The sequence below is a fragment of the Sinocyclocheilus rhinocerous genome, unplaced genomic scaffold (assembly GCF_001515625.1).
Source record: "Sinocyclocheilus rhinocerous isolate Xijiao unplaced genomic scaffold, SAMN03320098_v1.1 scaffold181, whole genome shotgun sequence".
NCBI classification, from domain to species: Eukaryota; Metazoa; Chordata; class Actinopteri; order Cypriniformes; family Cyprinidae; genus Sinocyclocheilus; species Sinocyclocheilus rhinocerous.
In genome coordinates, this window is record NW_015638952.1 from 305,820 (window position 1) to 326,070 (window position 20,251).

Consider the following 20,251-nt stretch of genomic DNA (forward strand, 5'->3'; position numbering starts at 1 on the left):
GAAAATGAAAAGTTGCGATTTTCTAGGCCGATATGGCTAGGAACTATACTCTCATTCCGATGTAATAATCAAGGAACTTTGCTGCCGAATGAGAGTATAGTTCCTATAACTCTAGGGGAGTTGAAAAATGAGCCTTTTTCAAAAATAGCCTATATGTATAGCAGTTAGCCTAGTTGTAATCTGATTTTCTAATCTGACTGGACAAGAGACTTTCTATTGATATTTCCACCTGTGCGCGTTCTAAACGGGCTGTCAGTCTGCAGTTACAGTGTTGCGCCACAAGGTGGTGGAAAGGGACTGTCATTCAACTACACGTTCAAAAACGCTGATTCATTCATTCAAAGAGACGTAATGAAACATGCTGTTGAAATCATTTTAACTTTGAGCGCCACTTTAGAAGGCTCAGCTGACCAGCTATGCGTCGATGCTAAGACAAAGATTTCGCTTTCCTTGGACATGATAACCTATTTTCACAAATATATATGACTCGGCCTGGAGGACAGACCAGCAGCAGTTTTAACATTAAGTGACATGACGCAAGTAATCGCACGCGCTCAGTCGATCTCTCTCTCTCTCTCATTCACTGTCTGTTTAGGCTTGTTAAGTGCAAATCTATGGAGCCTCTGTACAAATCAGCATGGTACACATTGTTATCATTACTAACTTGTTTAATATTCAGTCCACATGCATGAAGTGTAAAACGAGAAGGGCATAACCTTACGAAAAAATAAAACACGCAAAAATCGCGGTTGCTGCGGTTCTTGCATTCCTCTGCGGTTCTTGCATTCCTCTGTGGTTTGCTCGTCAATAGGACGAGCAAACGAGTATTGCGATATTGCGGTTATCGTGACAGCCCTACCTCGGAATAAGAAAGAAACAGACTAATATAAGCGTAGATGCCATTCTTCTAAAGATGTAGCAAGTACATCGGGTGTTATGGGAAGTGTTGTACAAATCAGCATGGAACACATTATGTTATCATTACTAACTTGTTTAATATTCAGTCCACATGCATGAAGTGTAAAACGAGAAGGGCATAACCTTACGAAAAAATAAAACGCGCAAAAATCGCGGTTGCTGCGGTTCTTGCATTCCTCTGCGGTTTGCTCGTCAATAGCGCGGTATTGCGATATTGCGGTTATTGCGACAGCCCTATCCTTCAGAAATCATTTTAATATGCTGATTTGCTGCTCAAGAAACATTCCTTATTATCAATGTTGAAAACAGTTGTTCGGCTTCATATTCTTGATCTTCTTACTAAACCCTAAGTTCTCTTTAGAATAAACCTTTGCGTGTGTGTTTAGGTGAATGCTGTGGACACACTGGGACAGACAGCCTTGCACAGGGCGGCCCTCGCCGGTCACATCCAGACTTGCAGACTATTGCTAAGTTACGGTGCTGACCCATCAATCATTTCACTGCAGGGCTTCACTGCGTCACAGATGGGCAATGAAGCCATACAGCAAATACTCAATGGTACTATTACAGTTTTACATCTATTAATCTTGAGTCTTATTACAGTATGGTTAAAGAATTAACTGTCCATTTATCCTAACAACACGATGTCCTGAATTTATCTGCATTTATTTCTCCAGAGAACATTCCTCCTCGTAATTCAGACGTGGATTACCGCTTTCTCGAGTCTGCTAAAGCCGGAGACCTTGACACAGTCAAGGTAAATAACAGTTTCAGAGTTTAGCGAGTTTAAAGTCAACGTGGTCCAAATCTGTTTCACTTTTGCAGTGTGACAAAATAGGACATTTAATGATGATAAGATACATTAAAAGGGACTTAATCTGTTCTAAAGATTTAAAATCAATCAGGAAATCAATAAATATTTATTTATTTGATGGCAATTTGTTTGTGTGTCTTCCGTAGCAACTGTGCTCCCCTCAGAACGTGAACTGTCGTGATCTGGAGGGCCGTCACTCCACCCCGCTGCATTTTGCTGCAGGGTACAACCGTGTGGCCGTCGTGGAATACCTGTTGCATCATGGGGCCGACGTGCACGCTAAAGATAAAGGGTGCGGTCATCATCTCAATTAGGGTGACTACCATTGAGCTGTGTCGTAATTATCTGACTTGCACTTGTTCTCTTTCTTTCTCTTTATCAGTGGTCTGGTTCCTTTGCACAACGCGTGTTCATACGGTCACTACGAGGTGACAGAGTTGCTGGTGAGACATGGAGCGTCTGTGAACGTGGCGGACCTTTGGAAGTTCACACCACTACATGAGGCTGCAGCCAAGGGCAAATATGAGATCTGCAAACTACTGCTCAAGGTTCGATACTTCAGATGGAGAAATCATGCACATGTTGGGATAATTATGAATGTCATGATTGTGTGGGAATTTCATATAATATTAATGATGTTTAGTGTTATCACGAGTTATAATTATGCACTGATCGTTTATTAATGCACCAAAATTTAGATTTTTAGATACATTGGGCTGAAATCCAAAAGTAAAAAGTTAAACTTTTTGGAATTCATAAAAATTCTATAAATATTATACTATTTTAATATATTATAAATTACATATTTGTAAATATTATATAATTTAACTATTATTATTATTATTATTATTATTTATTGTTATTATTATTATTGAAGTTCGAATAAAACAGTGACCTAAAAATAATTCTAAATAATAATTATAACTGAGATATTTAATTATTGAGATTGAGATTTACATTTGTTTACTATATAGATTTTTTTCCCCTCCAACATTTAAATTCTTGTCTGAAATTCTAGATACATTGGGCCAAAATCCTAAAGTGAAAAATGTTGGCATTTATAAACTCTTTAAATATTATAATATTTTATATGAATATTTAAATATCTATAAATATTATACAATTTAAATAAATTACATATTTGTAAATATTATATTATTTAACTATAATTATTTTTATTATTATTATTTATTGTTATTATTATTATTGATGTTCAAATAAAACAGTGACCTAAAAATAATTCTAAATAATAATTCTATCTGAGAGATTTAATTATTGAGATTGATGTTTACATTTATTTTACTATATTGAAATTTCTTTCTTTATTTTTTAATTTTTTCAAAATTAAAATTCTTGTCTGAAATTCTAGATACATTGGGCCAAAATCCTAAAGTGAAAAATTTTGGAGTATATAAATTCTTTTAATATTATAATATTTTTATATGAATTTTTAAATATCTATAAATATTATTTTACATTTATTATTATTATTATTATTATTATTCATATAATAAAAACAAACAAACAAACCATGACCTAAAAATAACAAATAATAAGATTAAATTATTTAAATTTATTTTAAAGATTATTTAACAAGTTCAATTAAATCCAGTTAATCCTGCGTCATTTTACGTGCTACTTTACAAGCTATTTTTTTTCTCTCTCTGTAAGTTCATGTTAAAGGAGAAATTGTGACTTTAGCATCAATGTTTAGCCCAAAACAATGCATTCCTGAATCTAATTTTTGCAGTCTTAAATGTAATTAATGTAGGATTAATGATGATTATTATTAAGAGTGTAACACAGCCCTTTTGTGATAACATCTCTACTCTCCCTTTAGCACGGCGCAGACCCGTCTAAGAAGAACCGTGATGGCAACACTGCTCTGGACATGGTGAAAGACGGAGACACAGACATCCAGGACCTTCTGCGTGGAGATGCCGCCCTGCTGGATGCCGCCAAGAAGGGCTGTTTGGCCCGCGTGCAGAAACTCTGCAGCCCTGAGAATATCAACTGCAGAGACACACAGGGCAGGAACTCCACTCCACTACACCTTGCAGGTAACGTACCATAAGCCATATTCCCACATTCATCATTCAATCCACGTTCATCACATCTGTCTGGTGGTTTAATGATGAATTCATTTGTTTTTGATCAGCTGGTTACAATAACCTGGAGGTGGCCGAGTATCTCCTGGAGCACGGAGCAGATGTGAACGCTCAGGATAAAGGAGGACTGATCCCTCTGCATAACGCTGCTTCATATGGGGTGAGAGGACAGGGAATGCTGCAAGGTTAAAGGTCTTAGGATGGGTTTTGTAAAATAGAACATTACAAATCAGAAGGGATTCAAGAGAATTATACACTGCTGTTCAAATGTTTGGGGTTGGTAAGATTTTTTAAAAATATTTTTGAAAGGTCTCTTATGCTCGCCAAACCTGCATTTATTTGGTCAAAATACAATAATATTATGAAATATAATTACAACTTAAAATAACTGTTTTCTATGCGTGTATATTTAAAATGTAATTTATTCCTGTGATGCAAAACTGAATTTTCAGCATCATTACTCCAGTTTTCAGTGTCACATGATCCTTCAGACATCTTTCTAATATGCTGATTTGCTGCTCAAGAAACATTGCTGTTCGTTATAAGTGTTGAAAACAGTTCATATTCAGACTGCTTCATATTTTGTCATTAATAATGCTTCTGTAATTGCCTTCTCTCGTTCTGTCCAGCATGTGGATATCGCCGCCCTCCTGATCAAGTTTAACACATGCGTGAATGCGACAGATAAGTGGGCGTTCACACCGCTGCATGAAGCTGCGCAGAAGGGCCGCACACAGCTGTGTGCACTGCTGCTGGCACACGGTGCTGACCCCACCATGAAGAACCAGGAGGGACAGACGGCTCTGGACCTGGCCACGGTAAACAACACCACAGCAGCTGATAACACTGTAGTTAAGAAAAGATAGAAGCTGACTTAAATTTAATCCTGACATATGAAATAATAGTAAAAAAAAACTTCTTCTTTTTTTTTCTTAAGTTTGAGCCTTTAGACAAAATATAAAAAAAATAAAGTTTGTGTATGTGCTTTTTGTTGAGTATTTGAAACAACAGGCTTTTATGGCTTATATAGCATGATATAGTGAGAAAATTAAGGAGGAAAAAACACCTCGGTTTTATTCAGAGGCTCAAACGGAGCAAAAATATGTAATTTGATGCAGATGCTGATCTTTATATGGCCAGAAAGTAAGATTAAATTTCTGATAGCTTGTGATATAAATCAATGAGATTTTTATAAAAGTATAACAGACTACTTACATAAAATGCATATAAATGTCAGTCATCACTCTATATCTCCCAATAATATGTCTTAGTAAAATTAAAGTGTGATTAAAGCTCTGTAGAATTTTTTTTTTTTTTTTTGTGAGACAAAACGTAATGCAATGCAATGATTATTGAGAGATGGATAAATAAATGTTCCTTAAAAGTCTGATACGGTTTTTCTAAAAAATGATGTATGGATAATCAACTTTATAAATATTCGTATTAAATTACTTTATAAAAATGAACATTTTACAGCAAAAAGACATGAATCACAACCTGAAGGGGGTTTGTTTTTACAGTTATACTAAAGGGCTTTTTACTTGCTAAGATAGTATGAACTATAAGATTATATAGAACAGGTTTTTCATGTTGATAATTAAGAGGCCTTAGAAATTCTGACACAGTAGGCTAAAATAAGAGATTGATCTCAGAAGATAAAATTTATAGCATTGCAATGAAAATGTTGAAAAAGTCTGAAAATGAATTATTTTGCAGTACTTTTAACTTCAGCATATGACGTGTTTCTGAAATAATTAATTAAAAAATATAGCGATTTAATTATATCCATTGAGCTTTGAATTGTGGAAACTTAGGCTGTAGTATTATTGGTTAAATTGGTTCTGTGTTGATTGTAGTATGAAGTTCATTGTCATTCATCTGCTATTTGTGTTTTAACAGGCTGATGACATCCGTGCGCTGCTGATGGACGCGATGCCCCCTGATGCCCTGCCCAGCTGTTTCAAACCGCAGGCCACCGTGCTCAGTGCCGCTCTCATATCACCCGCCTCCACACCCTCCTGCCTCTCCGCAGCCTCCAGCATCGATAACCTGGCAGGGCCCCTCTGCGACGGGGCCAGTGGAGGGGCTACGGGACCCGCTGATGGGGCCTCCGGAACTGAGCGCAAGGAAGGAGATGGTGAGAAACAAAAGAACCGTCTCGGAGTTATTTGTTTAGGAATCGGGCTACATTGATCACGCTGTGTGGCTTTGATTCTCTTAAAAGAACCGGCTCATAAGAATCATTTGTTTATGAATCAGACTACACTGATTGTGGTGTATGGCCTTGATTCACTTAGAAGAACATTCTCATTAGAGTCATTTGTTTACGGTCACTATACTGATTGCTGTGAATGATTTTGATTCATTATGAAGAACATTATGAGTGATTTGTTCAGGAATCAGGCTACATTGATCGATTCACTAAAGAACAGCCTCATACTAGTCATTTGTTTGGGAATCAGACTACACTGATCACGCTGTATGATTTTGATTCCTTATAAAGAGCTGCTTCATAAGAGTCATTCATTCGGGAATCAGACTACACTGAACATGCTGTATGAATTTGATTCACTAAAAAGAACCACATCATTTATTCTGGAATCAGACTACACTGATTGAAGAACTGCCTCATTAGTGTCATCCATTCGTGAATCAGACTACACTGATCGTGCTATATGAATATGATTCACTTAAAAGAACCACCTCATAAGAGTCATTTGTTTGGGAATCAGACTACACGGACTACATTTTTTTCCAACTGTTCAATGTGATGTTCTTTTCAGTTGTCATCTTGTCCAGCATATTTTTGTTATTCTTAATTTGTTAAAATTGTATTGCTTTGTAGCTGTCCTGGATATGAACATTTCACAATTCCTGAAGAGTCTGGGGCTTGAACATTTGAGGGACATCTTCGAGAGAGAACAGGTCTCGGAGTTATTTGTTTAGGAATCGGGCTACATTGATCACGCTTGATTCACATTTGATTCTCTTAAAAGAACCGGCTCATAAGAATCATTTGTTTATGAATCAGACTACACTGATTGTGGTGTATGGCCTTGATTCACTTAGAAGAACATTCTCATTAGAGTCATTTGTTTACGGTCACTATACTGATTGCTGTGAATGATTTTGATTCATTATGAAGAACATTATGAGTGATTTGTTCAGGAATCAGGCTACATTGATCGATTCACTAAAGAACAGCCTCATACTAGTCATTTGTTTGGGAATCAGACTACACTGATCACGCTGTATGATTTTGATTCCTTATAAAGAGCTGCTTCATAAGAGTCATTCATTCGGGAATCAGACTACACTGAACATGCTGTATGAATTTGATTCACTAAAAAGAACCACATCATTTATTCTGGAATCAGACTACACTGATTGAAGAACTGCCTCATTAGTGTCATCCATTCGTGAATCAGACTACACTGATCGTGCTATATGAATATGATTCACTTAAAAGAACCACCTCATAAGAGTCATTTGTTTGGGAATCAGACTACACGGACTACATTTTTTTCCAACTGTTCAATGTGATGTTCTTTTCAGTTGTCATCTTGTCCAGCATATTTTTGTTATTCTTAATTTGTTAAAATTGTATTGCTTTGTAGCTGTCCTGGATATGAACATTTCACAATTCCTGAAGAGTCTGGGGCTTGAACATTTGAGGGACATCTTCGAGAGAGAACAGGTGAGAAAATTTGATACATCTTTGAACTTCTGGATTTCTTCTGGCACAATGTTTAAAGTTTTCCTCATGTTTTTAATGCCGTGTCCATTAGATCACTCTGGACGTCTTGGCCGATATGGGTCACGAGGAACTCAAGGAGATCGGCATCAATGCTTACGGACACCGTCACAAACTCATCAAAGGCATCGAGAGGCTGCTGGGAGGACAGCAAGGTGAATGTCTCTCTCATAAAACTGCTCCTAAATGCTGCTCCTGTATATTTTCATTTACATTTGAATCCTGTTCTCTGTAACGCACAGGTGCCAACCCATACCTGACGTTCCACTGCACCAATCAGGGCACAGTTTTGATCGACCTGGCTGTGGATGATAAAGAGTTTCAGTCTGTTGAGGAAGAGGTACAAACATGAACGCTTGGAGCTCTGGGCTGTTTCATACACCCATCTGCTTCGGCTGTGTGTGATGAGTGTTTGTTTTTTGGTCACAGATGCAAAGCACAATTCGAGAGCACAGGGACGGAGGAAACGCAGGTGGCGTTTTCAGTCGATACAATATTCTCAAGGTAAAACACACCAAATGCATTCAACATTAGTGATATTTAACTCTTCTAAAATAGGTATTGAGGTCCAAAAGGTTTACTTAAAACATACTGTATGATAATAGGGCCTTTCGCACTGCGGGAACCTTTTCATAGTACCAGAACTAATTGTGGAACTACTAGTCTTGATAGATGTGATAGCATCATATTTGTATGGATATCTTTAGCATGTCTGTTCAGCTCTAAACAAAATCTAACTGAAATCGTCATGCAGATCCAGAAGGTGGTGAATAAGAAACTGAGAGAGCGATACACACACAGGCAGAAAGAGATCGGAGATGAGAATCACAACCACCACAATGAACGAATGCTGTTTCATGGTAAGTGCTGAAATGGCACTAATGCAAATACTTCTCTTAAAAATGCTAGACAGATTAAAGGTAAAATTCATACTTTTATTTGAGAAAGATGCATTAAATTGATCAAAAATAGCAGTAACGACATTTATAAAGTTACAAAGCATTTCAATTTCAAATAAATGCCATTCTTTTGAACTTCATATTCATCAAAGAATCCTGAAAAAAATGTATCATGGTTTCTACAAAAATATGAAGCAGCACAACTGTTTACAACATTGATAATCAGAAATGTTTCTTGAGCAGCATATTCAGCATATTAGTATGATTTCTGAAGGATCATGTGACAACCGGCAGTGTATATATATATATATATATATATATACATACAACTTTTTCATAATATTCCTGTTTTTATTGTATTTTTGATCAAAAAACGCCGTCTTGGTGAACTTTCAAGATCCAGGAATGCTTAAAATGCTTTTTTTCTTAATTATTTAGTATTAGTAAGCTGTTAGTTTTAGTTTTCTTCCCACAAACTGTAGCATCTGCCTATACAAATTAATCTGCAAGTTTAAGTTCAAAGTTTTATTAATGAGCAAGAGGGTGGCTAACTGCACACTGATCCACTCAAGACTAAAAAGTCTACAAAAGCATCTATTTTAATTAATAAATTGCATTGTGCAAAGTGCATGTGAATTAAAAAAATGGACACGAGCAAGCAAGCAAACGTTTCAGCACATTGCTATCTTCAGGGCTCACTTAACAAACAACAGTCACCCTTTTTAAGTAGGTCAACAATTAAAGACAATCAGCTGATTCATGTCAGACAAAGAGTGGTTGGCAGACTTAAAGGGGTCATATGATGCAATTTCAAGTTATCAGGTGCATTCGACTTGAAGCACCGCTACAGACGGCAGTCAACGAGAGTAGCCGCTTGCAGTCGGGGTTTTTTGGAGCGCTACAATTTTCTCGAGTTTTAAAGTTTTATTAATGAAATGCACAACAACACTTTTTGTCAATTAAATGTGCTAAAAATGTGCCATTGCTGCTATATTTAGCTCTGAATTGCTTTTTTTGTTCATACTGTAGTTTTTGTTAAATTTAATAGTTTTCATTATCATAATCCTGAACCTTTTTTGCCATTGTTATTTTCAGGATCTCCATTCATAAATGCCATCATCCATAAAGGATTTGATGAGCGTCATGCATATATCGGTGGCATGTTTGGAGCTGGCATATATTTTGCAGAGAACTCCTCTAAGAGTAACCAGTATGTCTATGGCATCGGAGGCGGCACTGGCTGCCCCACTCACAAAGACCGGTCCTGTTACCTGTGCCACAGGTACATGAACACACCTGATACAATAAGAAATGAAGCATAAACAGTGCATTATGCGTTATTGCACTAGATGGTTTTCATATTCTCCTCTGTGTTGATTTCCCAAAGGCAAATGTTGTTCTGCCGTGTGACACTGGGAAAGTCCTTCCTGCAGTTCAGCGCCATGAAGATGGCCCACGCTCCCCCTGGACATCATTCTGTGATCGGCCGTCCCAGTGTCAACGGCCTGGCCTACGCCGAGTACGTGATCTACCGCGGAGAACAGGTACGGCTGTAAAAGAAAAATTGCTTCTTAAAATGCATCCTGTTTTAAAGCATCACTGCTACAGCTATAGTCAGGTCAGCCTTTATTTAATAAAGCACTTTATACAATGCAGATTGTTTCAAAGCAGCTTCACAGTAATAAACAGGAAAATAACAGAATTAGGGATGCAAACTTCATGAAATCTCTCTAAATATCTCTAAAATAGTGTTGTTGTTTTTTTCATTTTAAATGGTTAAATTAAAGTAATCAAAAAGCATGTCTAATTAATTTGAAATACATGAATTTAACTACAGTTTATTTAAAAAAAATATATATATATATTTTTTTTAGGTCCCTGTGAAATTATTTTTTCCCAAATTCTGTTTTATTTTTCCCAGATTACATGTTTTCCGCTATCATTTTTTATGGATTCTGTTGTAATGGTTAAATTAATCAAAAAGCATGTCTAATAAATTGAAATCAAAAGGCTTATACAATTGAACAACAATTAATTAAAAAAAAAAACTTAACAAAAAATAAAATTCTTAGGTCTCTATGAAATCATTTTTATTTTTTCCCAAATTCTTTTTTTATTTTTCTCAAAATGTTTTTTTTTTTTTTTTTGGATTCCGAAAAATTCTCATCCAAATTTAACTTAAATTTAACACATTTAACAACTTCAGTGACAGTCTACGTTATACAGTAAATTATTATTATTTTTTTTGACTGGATTCCGTCTGCGTTTTTCTGAATTGCAGAAATCATAAACTCAATCTAAGCTCAAGTCAGTTCAGTGTTGATTCAGATTCGGTTCAATAACTATGTAAAGTTCATGAATTATGAAACGAGTTAAATTCAGATGTAAGCAGCTCTACAAAGATAACGGTGTCATTATTCAATTCATGTCAGTTCAATGTTGTTTCAGTACAATAACAGTGTTGATGTTACAAAATTTGGCAGTTATGAACAAATTTGATTCAGCTATAAAAAAAAGCTCTACAGAAGACAGTCGTGTCATTATTCAGCTCAATTCAGTTTAAGGTTTGTTTCGTTCTCATCTGATAGTGTTTGTGTCCAATGCACAGCACCCTTATGAAAGAGACTGCAGGCTGTGATGAATTAGTGTGACTGTGTTGTGTTAATGTGTGTTGTTGTTTTCCAGGCCTACCCAGAGTATCTCATCAACTATCAGATAGTGAAGCCGGAAAGCACGCCTCAGTCCTCCACAGAAGCAGAGCAGAAATCATAGTCAGACACTGCGTTTCTACACTCACTCACTCACTCACTCATTCGCTCACTCACTCATTGTTTCTCACTCTCTTGTTGCACAATGGAAATGTGAACTTTCCCATGTACCCACGTCTTGGAATTCCCATGTATGAATTATGAATTTGCACTTTTAAAAACAAGTTACTTAAGTTATTTGAAAATAGTTGCAATTGTGAAGTCTAATGTACAGGTAGTATAAAGAAAACATGTAAAACTGACTGTGTTTAATGATGCTATTTGAGTTGTATTTTAATGGAACTTTTTTGTTTTGTTTTGAGTCTGTTAATTTCTTTTAAATAAATCTCATCAGGACAGGACTCATTCATATGACTTGCTTTTGATTGTTTATTCATATGGAATGTTATTGCCTTTATTATGTAGTCTCTGCATTTTAAGGTGGAATTGCAAAGGGGAGTAAAAATAATAGTAGATGCATATAATACGCTACCATTTAAATGTTTTAAAGTTTTAAATATTTTTGAAAGAAGATTCTTATTCACACCCAGGCTGCAATTTGTTGATCAAAAATACAGTAAAAAATTATATTGTACAATTGTATTGAAAAATACAATTTTTCTATTTTGAGATTTTAAAATGTAATTTATTCCTGTGATGCAAAGCTGAATTTTCAGCATCATTACTCCAGTCTTCAGTGTCACATGATCCTTCAGAAATCAGTATAATATGCTGAGTTGCTGCTCAAGAAACATTTTCTAAGCAGTTGTGCTGCTCAGGGCTGGACTGGGACAAAAAATTAACCCTGGCATTTTTTCGGTCCAAACAGCTAAGCAGATTGTAAATAGATCTGAAATTACAGTAAAAACGGAAGGATAAAATGTGTGTGTGTGTTTATATATATACACACACATTTATTAATATTTTAAAATACCAGGATTGTGTTAGACATGGTACTTGGGGTTTGTTCAATACCATGATCTTACAATTATTATTATTAAAAGATTATCAATTTAAAAATATAGGCGTATGAGACTTGGGAAGCTGTAGGGGGAACGTTTTAGACCACCAAACTATATTGCCATTTTATCGGTTCTGTAAAAATGGCTTTGCAAGTAAATTTAAATGGACAAAAATGAGTAAAAAGAGACGGTAAATGTGAAAAGCGTACTTTTTATTGCACTTAAAGGGATAGTTCACCCAAAAATGAAAATTCTGTCATCATTTACTCACCCTCATGTCGTTCCAAACCTGTATGAGTTGCTTTCTTATGTTGAACACAAAAGAAGATATTCTGAAGATTGCTGGTAATCAAACAGTTGGTGGTTGCCATTGACTTCCATAGTAGCACTTAATCATTCAAAGTCCACATTTGTTATTCTGTGCTTAAAGGCAGAGTAAGTGATTTCTGGTAGCCAATGTTGATATTTGAAATCACCAGATGCTTTTTTTTTTTTCAACATGTTATCTTAAGGGTTTTTCAATGGTTTTAATTTTAGTTTTAGTATAACACTATAATACCATTTATATTTTTACTTTTTTTATAATTTAAAGAAGAAACCAATCCGATGTATTTGAGGCTTAATACTATAGAAAAGCACTAAAAGTTTTTCAGTCAGAGTGAAGCAACTCATACAGGTTTGGAACGACATGAGGGTGAGTAAATGATGACAGAATTTTCATTTTTGGGTGAACTATCCCTTTAATCATTACACATTGAAACCAGTAGGCCGCGACATTCAGCTGTTAGAAACTCAAGTCGCCAGTCAATGACGTCAGGGCCCCAACTTTTCTGAAGAGCGCAGATACAATTTATGAACACAGAAGTTGGGCAAAATGTGTTTTAATGGCACTGAACACGATTTCTGGAACTCGAAACATTAGATAATATATCTATGTAGTTAAGTGAAACTGTAAGTCATGTACAGTGAACGCGAGTGTTTGTATAGATGTAAACACAGTTCATTCACATGGACGCTATTTCTATCAGTCCTGGTGATAAAACAGCAGCAGTCTGTTATATCTTCATCTGTGGAGGTTCAAGTGAATGTTGACAAGCAACTACGAAACCTGAAGCACTTTTGGAGAAGCACTGGATTCTGGTAGGATAAAACTGTAATGTTGTAAACGACCCCTTACTCAGTACCATGGTACAGTGAGTATAATACCATGGTACTACTATCGTTTTTTAGATACCTACGAAACCATTTCATCATTGGAAGTGCATGTAAATACCATGGTATGTGAATTTCATTACCATGGCGTTACCGTCTGATATAATCACTGTATCATGGTACTGTTTTAAGGGAATGAAGCTTGATTACATATTCATATGTCGCAGTGTTTACATGATACTCCAAAGTAAAGAATACCATAGTGTAGTTATACACATGTACTACAGTTGTAGAACCTTGAAAATAAAGCCCAAAAGAAAAGTTTATTAAGAACTAGGGCTGCACAATTAATCGAAGTTATAATCGCGATTACAATTATGGATGCCACAATTACGTAATCGTTCAAACCGGTGTTCCGGTGAATTCAGTTTCCCTGTTTCCCTCTCACAGCGCCTGCGCAACTTCGCAGTGTTGCCAAGTCCGCGGTTTTCCAGCGGTAGTTTTTAGTAGCAATTGGGCGTTTCTTTTTTAAATATCCTGGCAACCCTGAAACTTCAGTACTAAAATCATGACGTCATGATTTCGCCCCGGCTATACTTCTTTAGTTATAGGCATGCAAACTTTGGAAAAATAATACTTATGGCACTCAGACAGGCATGTTAAATGCAGTTATTTTGACAGAAGGAAACGAGATACATTTTTAATTTCAACTTAGTTTGTTCTTCAGACATTCCTCTTTAAAAGAAAAGAAGTATCATATTTATGCAAAGTGATCCACATTTGGTTGTTGACCATTGAAAATATGCACAATTTAACAATTGACTGCTGGAGCAATATTGAAATTCCAATATCTCTGGAAGTGAACCAAATGAAGATGTCAAAAGGAAAGTTTGTTAAGACCCAATATAAAAAAGAGCATTAAGATATCTTTAATACTTCTTAAGTTACAGGCATGCAAACTTTGGAGAAAAAACTTGAAAAGTGCTCTTTCCCCATTTTTGAGTGGTCACCATTGGCACATAATGCAACAAAGATTGCTAAAGTCAACAGATTTTGCTAACAGACATGCCAATCTCTATGTAAAAATAACCTCATGATGCTGGCACCTTTCTGAAGTCATTTTTAACCCCCTGTGTGATATGGCTCTGTATCTCAGGTGAAAACTGCCATTTTGACCACCCTCTACAAAATAGTGGATTACTCAGTAAATATACATCTGTGACATTTAATATTTTGGCTTTCATCACTATGCATGTTTATCTTTCTTCAGAAAAAATTTGAGCCGGGGGCCTCTGGCACTCTTTTGTTAGTGACATCTGCAAGCATTTCAGGAAAACCTTGTCTGTGTAATTGTTTTAGTGGGTAAAAATCACTAAGCACTCAATTAACTATTGTCTCTTGTTTTTGCAGCCCTCCACAGCCACACACTGATGCACACCTGTATGATCTCAGTCCAGACCAGCAGATGAATCTGGCTTTGATCGGCTCTGTGCCGCACAGAGGAATCCAGCAGGTGCGGATACACTGGATGCTGGAGCTGGTGTCCGCACGGTCAGTTACACCAGTGTTTCCCAACCTTTTTTTAGTCGCGGCACCCTTTGGAAATTTTAACAAACTTGTGGCACCCTACAAAATTAATTTTGTCACAATATTTGAATTTCTAACTTCGATATGATCATTTGAATGGGAAACACTGAGTTACACCATATTACCACAGTCACACTTTCTCTTCTTCTATTTGGTAAATGTGAAATATTAAAATATACTTTGCACATGTTAATATGCAAATATCAAGATTCATATCAATATGCATATGCATCTCTCTGTTTTTCTTTGATTGTGGTTTAACATTGCAAGTAAGCAGTGCTATTTCCATAAGATATTATTTCCAAGAGCATGTGTTGCATGTGTGTGTGTTTTTTAAAGAAGTTTCTAATGCTGACCATGGCTGCATTTATATGACCAAAAATACAGTAAAACAGTAATATTGTGGAATAATATTATAATTTAAAATAACTGTTTTCTATTGAATATATTTTAAAATGTAATGTATTCCTGTGATGCAAAGCTGAATTTTCAGAAGCCATCACTCCAGTCTTCAGTGTCACATGATCCTTCAGAAATCATTCTAATATGCAGATATTAATACTGATATTAATATGCATTTACATCTATCTATGTAAAAATCTGTGATTGTTGTGTGACTTTGCAGTGCTATTTAAGATTACGATTTTGTAAAGATTACGTATAAGATTACGTTTTCTTAGTACGTTTCCTTCATCTTTCTTAATATCATATCTAGACTTAGGTCTATATCTAGACTTAATATTAAATACATCTTTTATATTGTCTGCTGATTCTTCATGCATCAATGTTACACTTTCATCTCCATGTAAACTATACTGTAGTTACGCATATATGCTATACTATAGTTATGTAGTATGCATAATACATAAAATGCAAACATTATGCACATACATTTTTTTGTGCATTAACAAATAATCTTTAATTAAATGCATTATTTATGTCTCTTATTTTGGCTATTCTTCATGCATCACTGTTACACTTTCATCTCCATGTTAACTAGAAGTAGTGCACTGTAAGATTTTGTCTCTGAATTTTGTGTAGAGTTTACAGTGGAGAATATCACTACAACTTCACTCACTTAGACCAGCTGATTGACCTCCTCTGGCAAAATGGACTGCAGCCGGGTAATTTTCTAAATATTACAGCAAAATCCACATTTGAATGCTTGTGAAATGTAGAATTAGGGCTCTGCCACTAGGGTTAATTTAACACAAATTTGCATTGTGTTAAAGAGGATTGGTTCTTTTTAAAGGGTTTGAACTGATGGGTAGCGTGTCCAACACCTTTAGCAACTTTGAGGACAAAAGACAAGTTACTGAATGGAGGAATTTGGTCTTTTTGATCGCCAAAAGATACATATGTGAGTATGAGACTGAGGTCGTGATATCTTAGATTGTGATAGATCATGAATCACCTCTTGTGGATTTTGAACATTTTGTTTACTAGTCCAGATCTTTACCACAAAGCTCCAGAAGTTCTGACTGTATTTGTTCCTGTTGTTTTGTATGTGTGTGCAGGGAAATACGGCCTCGGCTTTGTCTCTCAGTGGAACTTCGAGACGTGGAATGAGCCGAACAACCACGACTTTGACAACATCACTGTGTCAATCCAAGGTACAGTCTAAAAACTATTTGTTGTTGTCTGAGCCAAAGTCCTGTCAATCTTTCTCAATCAATTTGAATTGATTTTATTAGTGATCTCAAACCATCCAGCACCACCAACAGCTCAACTGTTGATCTTACGGTAAGTTTCTGTTTATAAGTTTTGATCCAAATGGACTAAAAACTAAATATTCCTAGATTCTTTGGATCGTGCTGAATTAATTGTACCAATATTTTCTGACAATTAAATTTTTTCTAAACCTACTGTTTCAAATTTAGAAAACCTTCCTTGAGAAATTGCTTCTGTTCCTCTTTTGTAAGTCACTTTAGATAAAAGCATCTGCTACATGCATAAATAAAAATGTAAAACTGACCAACCAACTATATATTTTTCTTATATTTTTATTTTAGTTTTGATACATCCTGTCACGAGTGCTGCATTTTTAAGATGCCATCTCAAGTTAATAATAGTCCAAGTTGTCCAACTTTTGAAAAGTGTCTTGAGACCCCATGGGACCGTGACATGCGGGCACCACAAACTCAGGCCCTGTAATTGCAGCTATATTTTTTATGTTCATATGTTAAATAGAAGTCAACAATTTTATTGTACCATGCTGAGGGATGAAATAGACATATGTAATTCATTTGCACCTAACTGAACTAGGGTCCATGTTTATGTCTGTATGTTGGGCAAACACATGTATATATGAAGGTTTGTGGAAGTGTTAAATGTGAAGTTTGCATTTATTTGATCAAAAATACAGTTAAAACAATACTGTGAAATATTATTGCAAATTTAAAAAAACTATTTTTTATTTGTATACAGTATACTGTAAAATGTATTTGATTGCTGTGATGCAAAGCTGAATTTTCTGCATCATTACTCCAGTCTTCAGTGTCACATGATCCTTCAGAAATCATTCTAATATGCTGATTTGCTGCTCAAGAAACATTTTTTATTATTATCAGTGTTGAAACTAGTTGTGCTGCTTAATATTCTTGTGGAAACCATAATAATTTTTTTTAAAAATACATTGAATAGAAAGTTCAAAAGAACAGCATGTATTTGAAATAGACATCTTTTGTAACATTCTATTACTGTCTAGTAGATTCTATAACATGTCTTTACTGTTACTTTTGGTCAGTTTAATGCATCCTTGCTGAATAAAAGTATTTCGCTCAGAAAAATCTTCCTGACTGGTAGTGTAGTAGCTAGTTTTGAATTCTAATTTGCATATTTATGAGGTCAATAAAATTGATTGGATGAAGACAACCACACAACCTGTTTTAATAACTGTGTGTCCATCTGTGAAAATGTTGGCATTTGTATAGTAGTGCTTGTGTTGCTGGCAGATGCCATGTGTTTGTGTTGTATTCCTGCACATGGTGTTCTCAAACACGCCTTTCGTGGTGTGGACAAAACAAGAAAGTGTCTGACAAGTTTTAATTTCATGTTACCACATGGAAGAATTAGTTCTGCTGAGGGCAATCCACCAGCCTCAATGTTGTGAATGTGTATTTTTCTGTCTCCACTCCTCCAGGGTTCATGAACTATTATGATGCCTGCTCTGAGGGCCTTCGTACAGCGAGTCCACTCTTGAAGTTCGGGGGTCCGGGAGACTCCTGTCATTCTCCGCCCCGCTCGCCGTACTGCTGGGAGATGCTACAGCACTGTTACAACGGCACAAACTACTTCACTGGAGAGACCGGCGTACGGCTAGACTACATCGCCCTACACAAGAAGGTGCATGAGGGTTATAGTGATAATAAAATGCAAATATATCACATGTAATTGAGTCCTGACCTAGATGGAATAAAAAAATTAGAGGTAATGGCAGCTTCTTCCCCGAATTGCTAATTTATATTTTACAATTGTGGCTTTATGTCACGCAATTCTGAACTTTTTCTCAGAATTCTGAATTTATATCTTGCAATTGAGTTTATATCTTGCAATTCTGAGTTTATATTTTGTATTTTTAAATTTATATCTCACAATTCTGAGTTTATATCTCACAATTCTAAATGTATATCTCACATGTGAGTTTATATCTCACAATTCTGAGTTTATATCTCACAATTCCAAATTTATATCTCACATGTGAGTTTATATCTCACAATTCTACATTTATATCTTGCATGTGAGTTTATATCTCACAATTCTGAGTTTATAACCTCACAATTCTAAATTTATATCTCACATGTGAGTTTATATCTCACATGTGAGTTTATATCTCACAATTCTGAGTTTATATCACAATTCTAAATTTATATCTCACAATTCTAAATTTATATCTCACAATGAAAAATAATGTGTTTTTTGAACATTAAAGCAAGTCAACATGTTCTGTTACACCAAATACACAAAATAATGATCTTTAAAATAGCATCATATGACCCCTTTAAGCGACATACTTTTTTATAATACCGTATTGCGGTATTTAAAAATTCATATCATTCATAACAAAAACACCGGTATTCGGTATGAACCAGTATACCGCCCAGCACTAGTTGAGCTTATATTTCGCAATGTATTTTATATTTCACAAATCTGAGTTTATAATTTGTAATTCTGTTTATATCTCCAAATTCTGTATTTATTTCTCGCAATTCTGTATAAATAATTCTGTATTTATATCTCGACCTTTTCTCATACTTCAGTTTAGATCTCATACTTATGAGTTTATATCTTGCAATTCCGTTTATATTTCACAATATTTCACAAGAATTCTGAGTTTATATCTCTCAATTCTGTGTTTATATCTTGTAGTTCTGACTTTTTTCCTCATAATTCTGAATTTTGATCTTGTAATTCTGATTGAGTTTATATCTCACAATTTTAAAAAAAAAAGTGAGAAATAAACTAAGAATTGCAAGGGAAACAATGTGATAAAAAGAACTGTTAGATATCAAGTCATTACATTTTATTTAATTCTGTGGCAGACACAAGCTTCCATATGTTTCACACATAAATGAAGGAATAATTAATTTTGATTGTTGTAGTATGTATGTATTTGCATTTCAGGGAGGTGGCAGCTCGTTACCCATCCTGCAGCAGGAAGTGGCCACTGTGCGGGAGATCCAGCAGAGGTTTCCACAGTTTTGTTCTGTGCCGATCTACAATGACGAAGCAGATCCATTGGTTGGCTGGAACAAACCACTCACCTGGAGAGCAGATGTCACCTATGCAGCCATGGTGGTTAAGGTAGACAGTTGTGTTTCTTTGTTCTCATTCTGAGATCTCATTTCATCAGCTGTGATTTTTGTGATTAGTAGGACATAGCAAAATGTTATTTACATGAGGTCATATTCCTTATTCAACATCCATTTATGGTTCTGGAGCAGAATTGCATTCAGTCATATTGTCCTGAACCCATCCTTAATATCAAAAACTCCATGAAAAGGTTTGGCAAATATATTTTTCTTTGCTCAACTGATGTATTTCCTATTAAAACAGAAAGTTGTGGCAAGACAAATAAAAAGGATTGCTATTGTTTTTTTATGTATCCAGTAGCTATAACCTCAAAATAGGGCTGCACGATTAATCAAAATAAAACCAAAATCACAATATTGCTTAGTGTACTGTAAAACAAAAATACTATTGTCATTATTATTATTATATTTTTCTGAAATACTCTTTTTTTTTTCATTTTACAGTGAAATATTACAATAGTAATTTTTCTTATTTTGTTTAATATTTTTATTTAGTAAT

At 35.3% G+C, this 20,251-nt stretch overlaps 2 protein-coding genes across 5 annotated transcripts in view; both read left to right on the forward strand.

Moving 5' to 3' along the window:
- tnksb (tankyrase, TRF1-interacting ankyrin-related ADP-ribose polymerase b) overlaps positions 1-11,593 on the forward strand; it is a 32,186-nt gene extending 20,593 nt beyond the window's left edge. For 3 of the 4 annotated variants that reach the window (XM_016565610.1, XM_016565611.1, XM_016565612.1), the window contains 16 exons: positions 1,305-1,476; positions 1,596-1,675; positions 1,879-2,024; positions 2,115-2,280; positions 3,573-3,792; positions 3,891-4,000; positions 4,470-4,658; positions 5,740-5,977; positions 6,686-6,765; positions 7,629-7,749; positions 7,837-7,934; positions 8,024-8,098; positions 8,349-8,454; positions 9,589-9,775; positions 9,881-10,037; positions 11,179-11,593. In XM_016565610.1, the coding sequence (XP_016421096.1) occupies positions 1,305-1,476; positions 1,596-1,675; positions 1,879-2,024; positions 2,115-2,280; positions 3,573-3,792; positions 3,891-4,000; positions 4,470-4,658; positions 5,740-5,977; positions 6,686-6,765; positions 7,629-7,749; positions 7,837-7,934; positions 8,024-8,098; positions 8,349-8,454; positions 9,589-9,775; positions 9,881-10,037; positions 11,179-11,265 (2,232 nt within the window). In that variant the 3' untranslated portion in view covers positions 11,266-11,593. The remainder of the gene's footprint in view (positions 1-1,304; positions 1,477-1,595; positions 1,676-1,878; positions 2,025-2,114; positions 2,281-3,572; positions 3,793-3,890; positions 4,001-4,469; positions 4,659-5,739; positions 5,978-6,685; positions 6,766-7,628; positions 7,750-7,836; positions 7,935-8,023; positions 8,099-8,348; positions 8,455-9,588; positions 9,776-9,880; positions 10,038-11,178) is intronic. The other variant, XM_016565613.1, reaches the window with a different exon arrangement.
- Positions 11,594-13,005: 1,412 nt separating this feature from the next.
- LOC107750302 (alpha-L-iduronidase-like) lies at positions 13,006-19,744 on the forward strand (the record flags this gene model as incomplete). The annotated part of the gene is made up of 7 exons (XM_016565621.1): positions 13,006-13,342; positions 14,765-14,905; positions 15,983-16,065; positions 16,194-16,301; positions 16,459-16,554; positions 18,084-18,286; positions 19,565-19,744. Coding segments are annotated over exons 1-7 (993 nt in total), but the record flags the coding sequence as incomplete, so codon positions are not given.
- Positions 19,745-20,251: the final 507 nt, after the last annotated feature.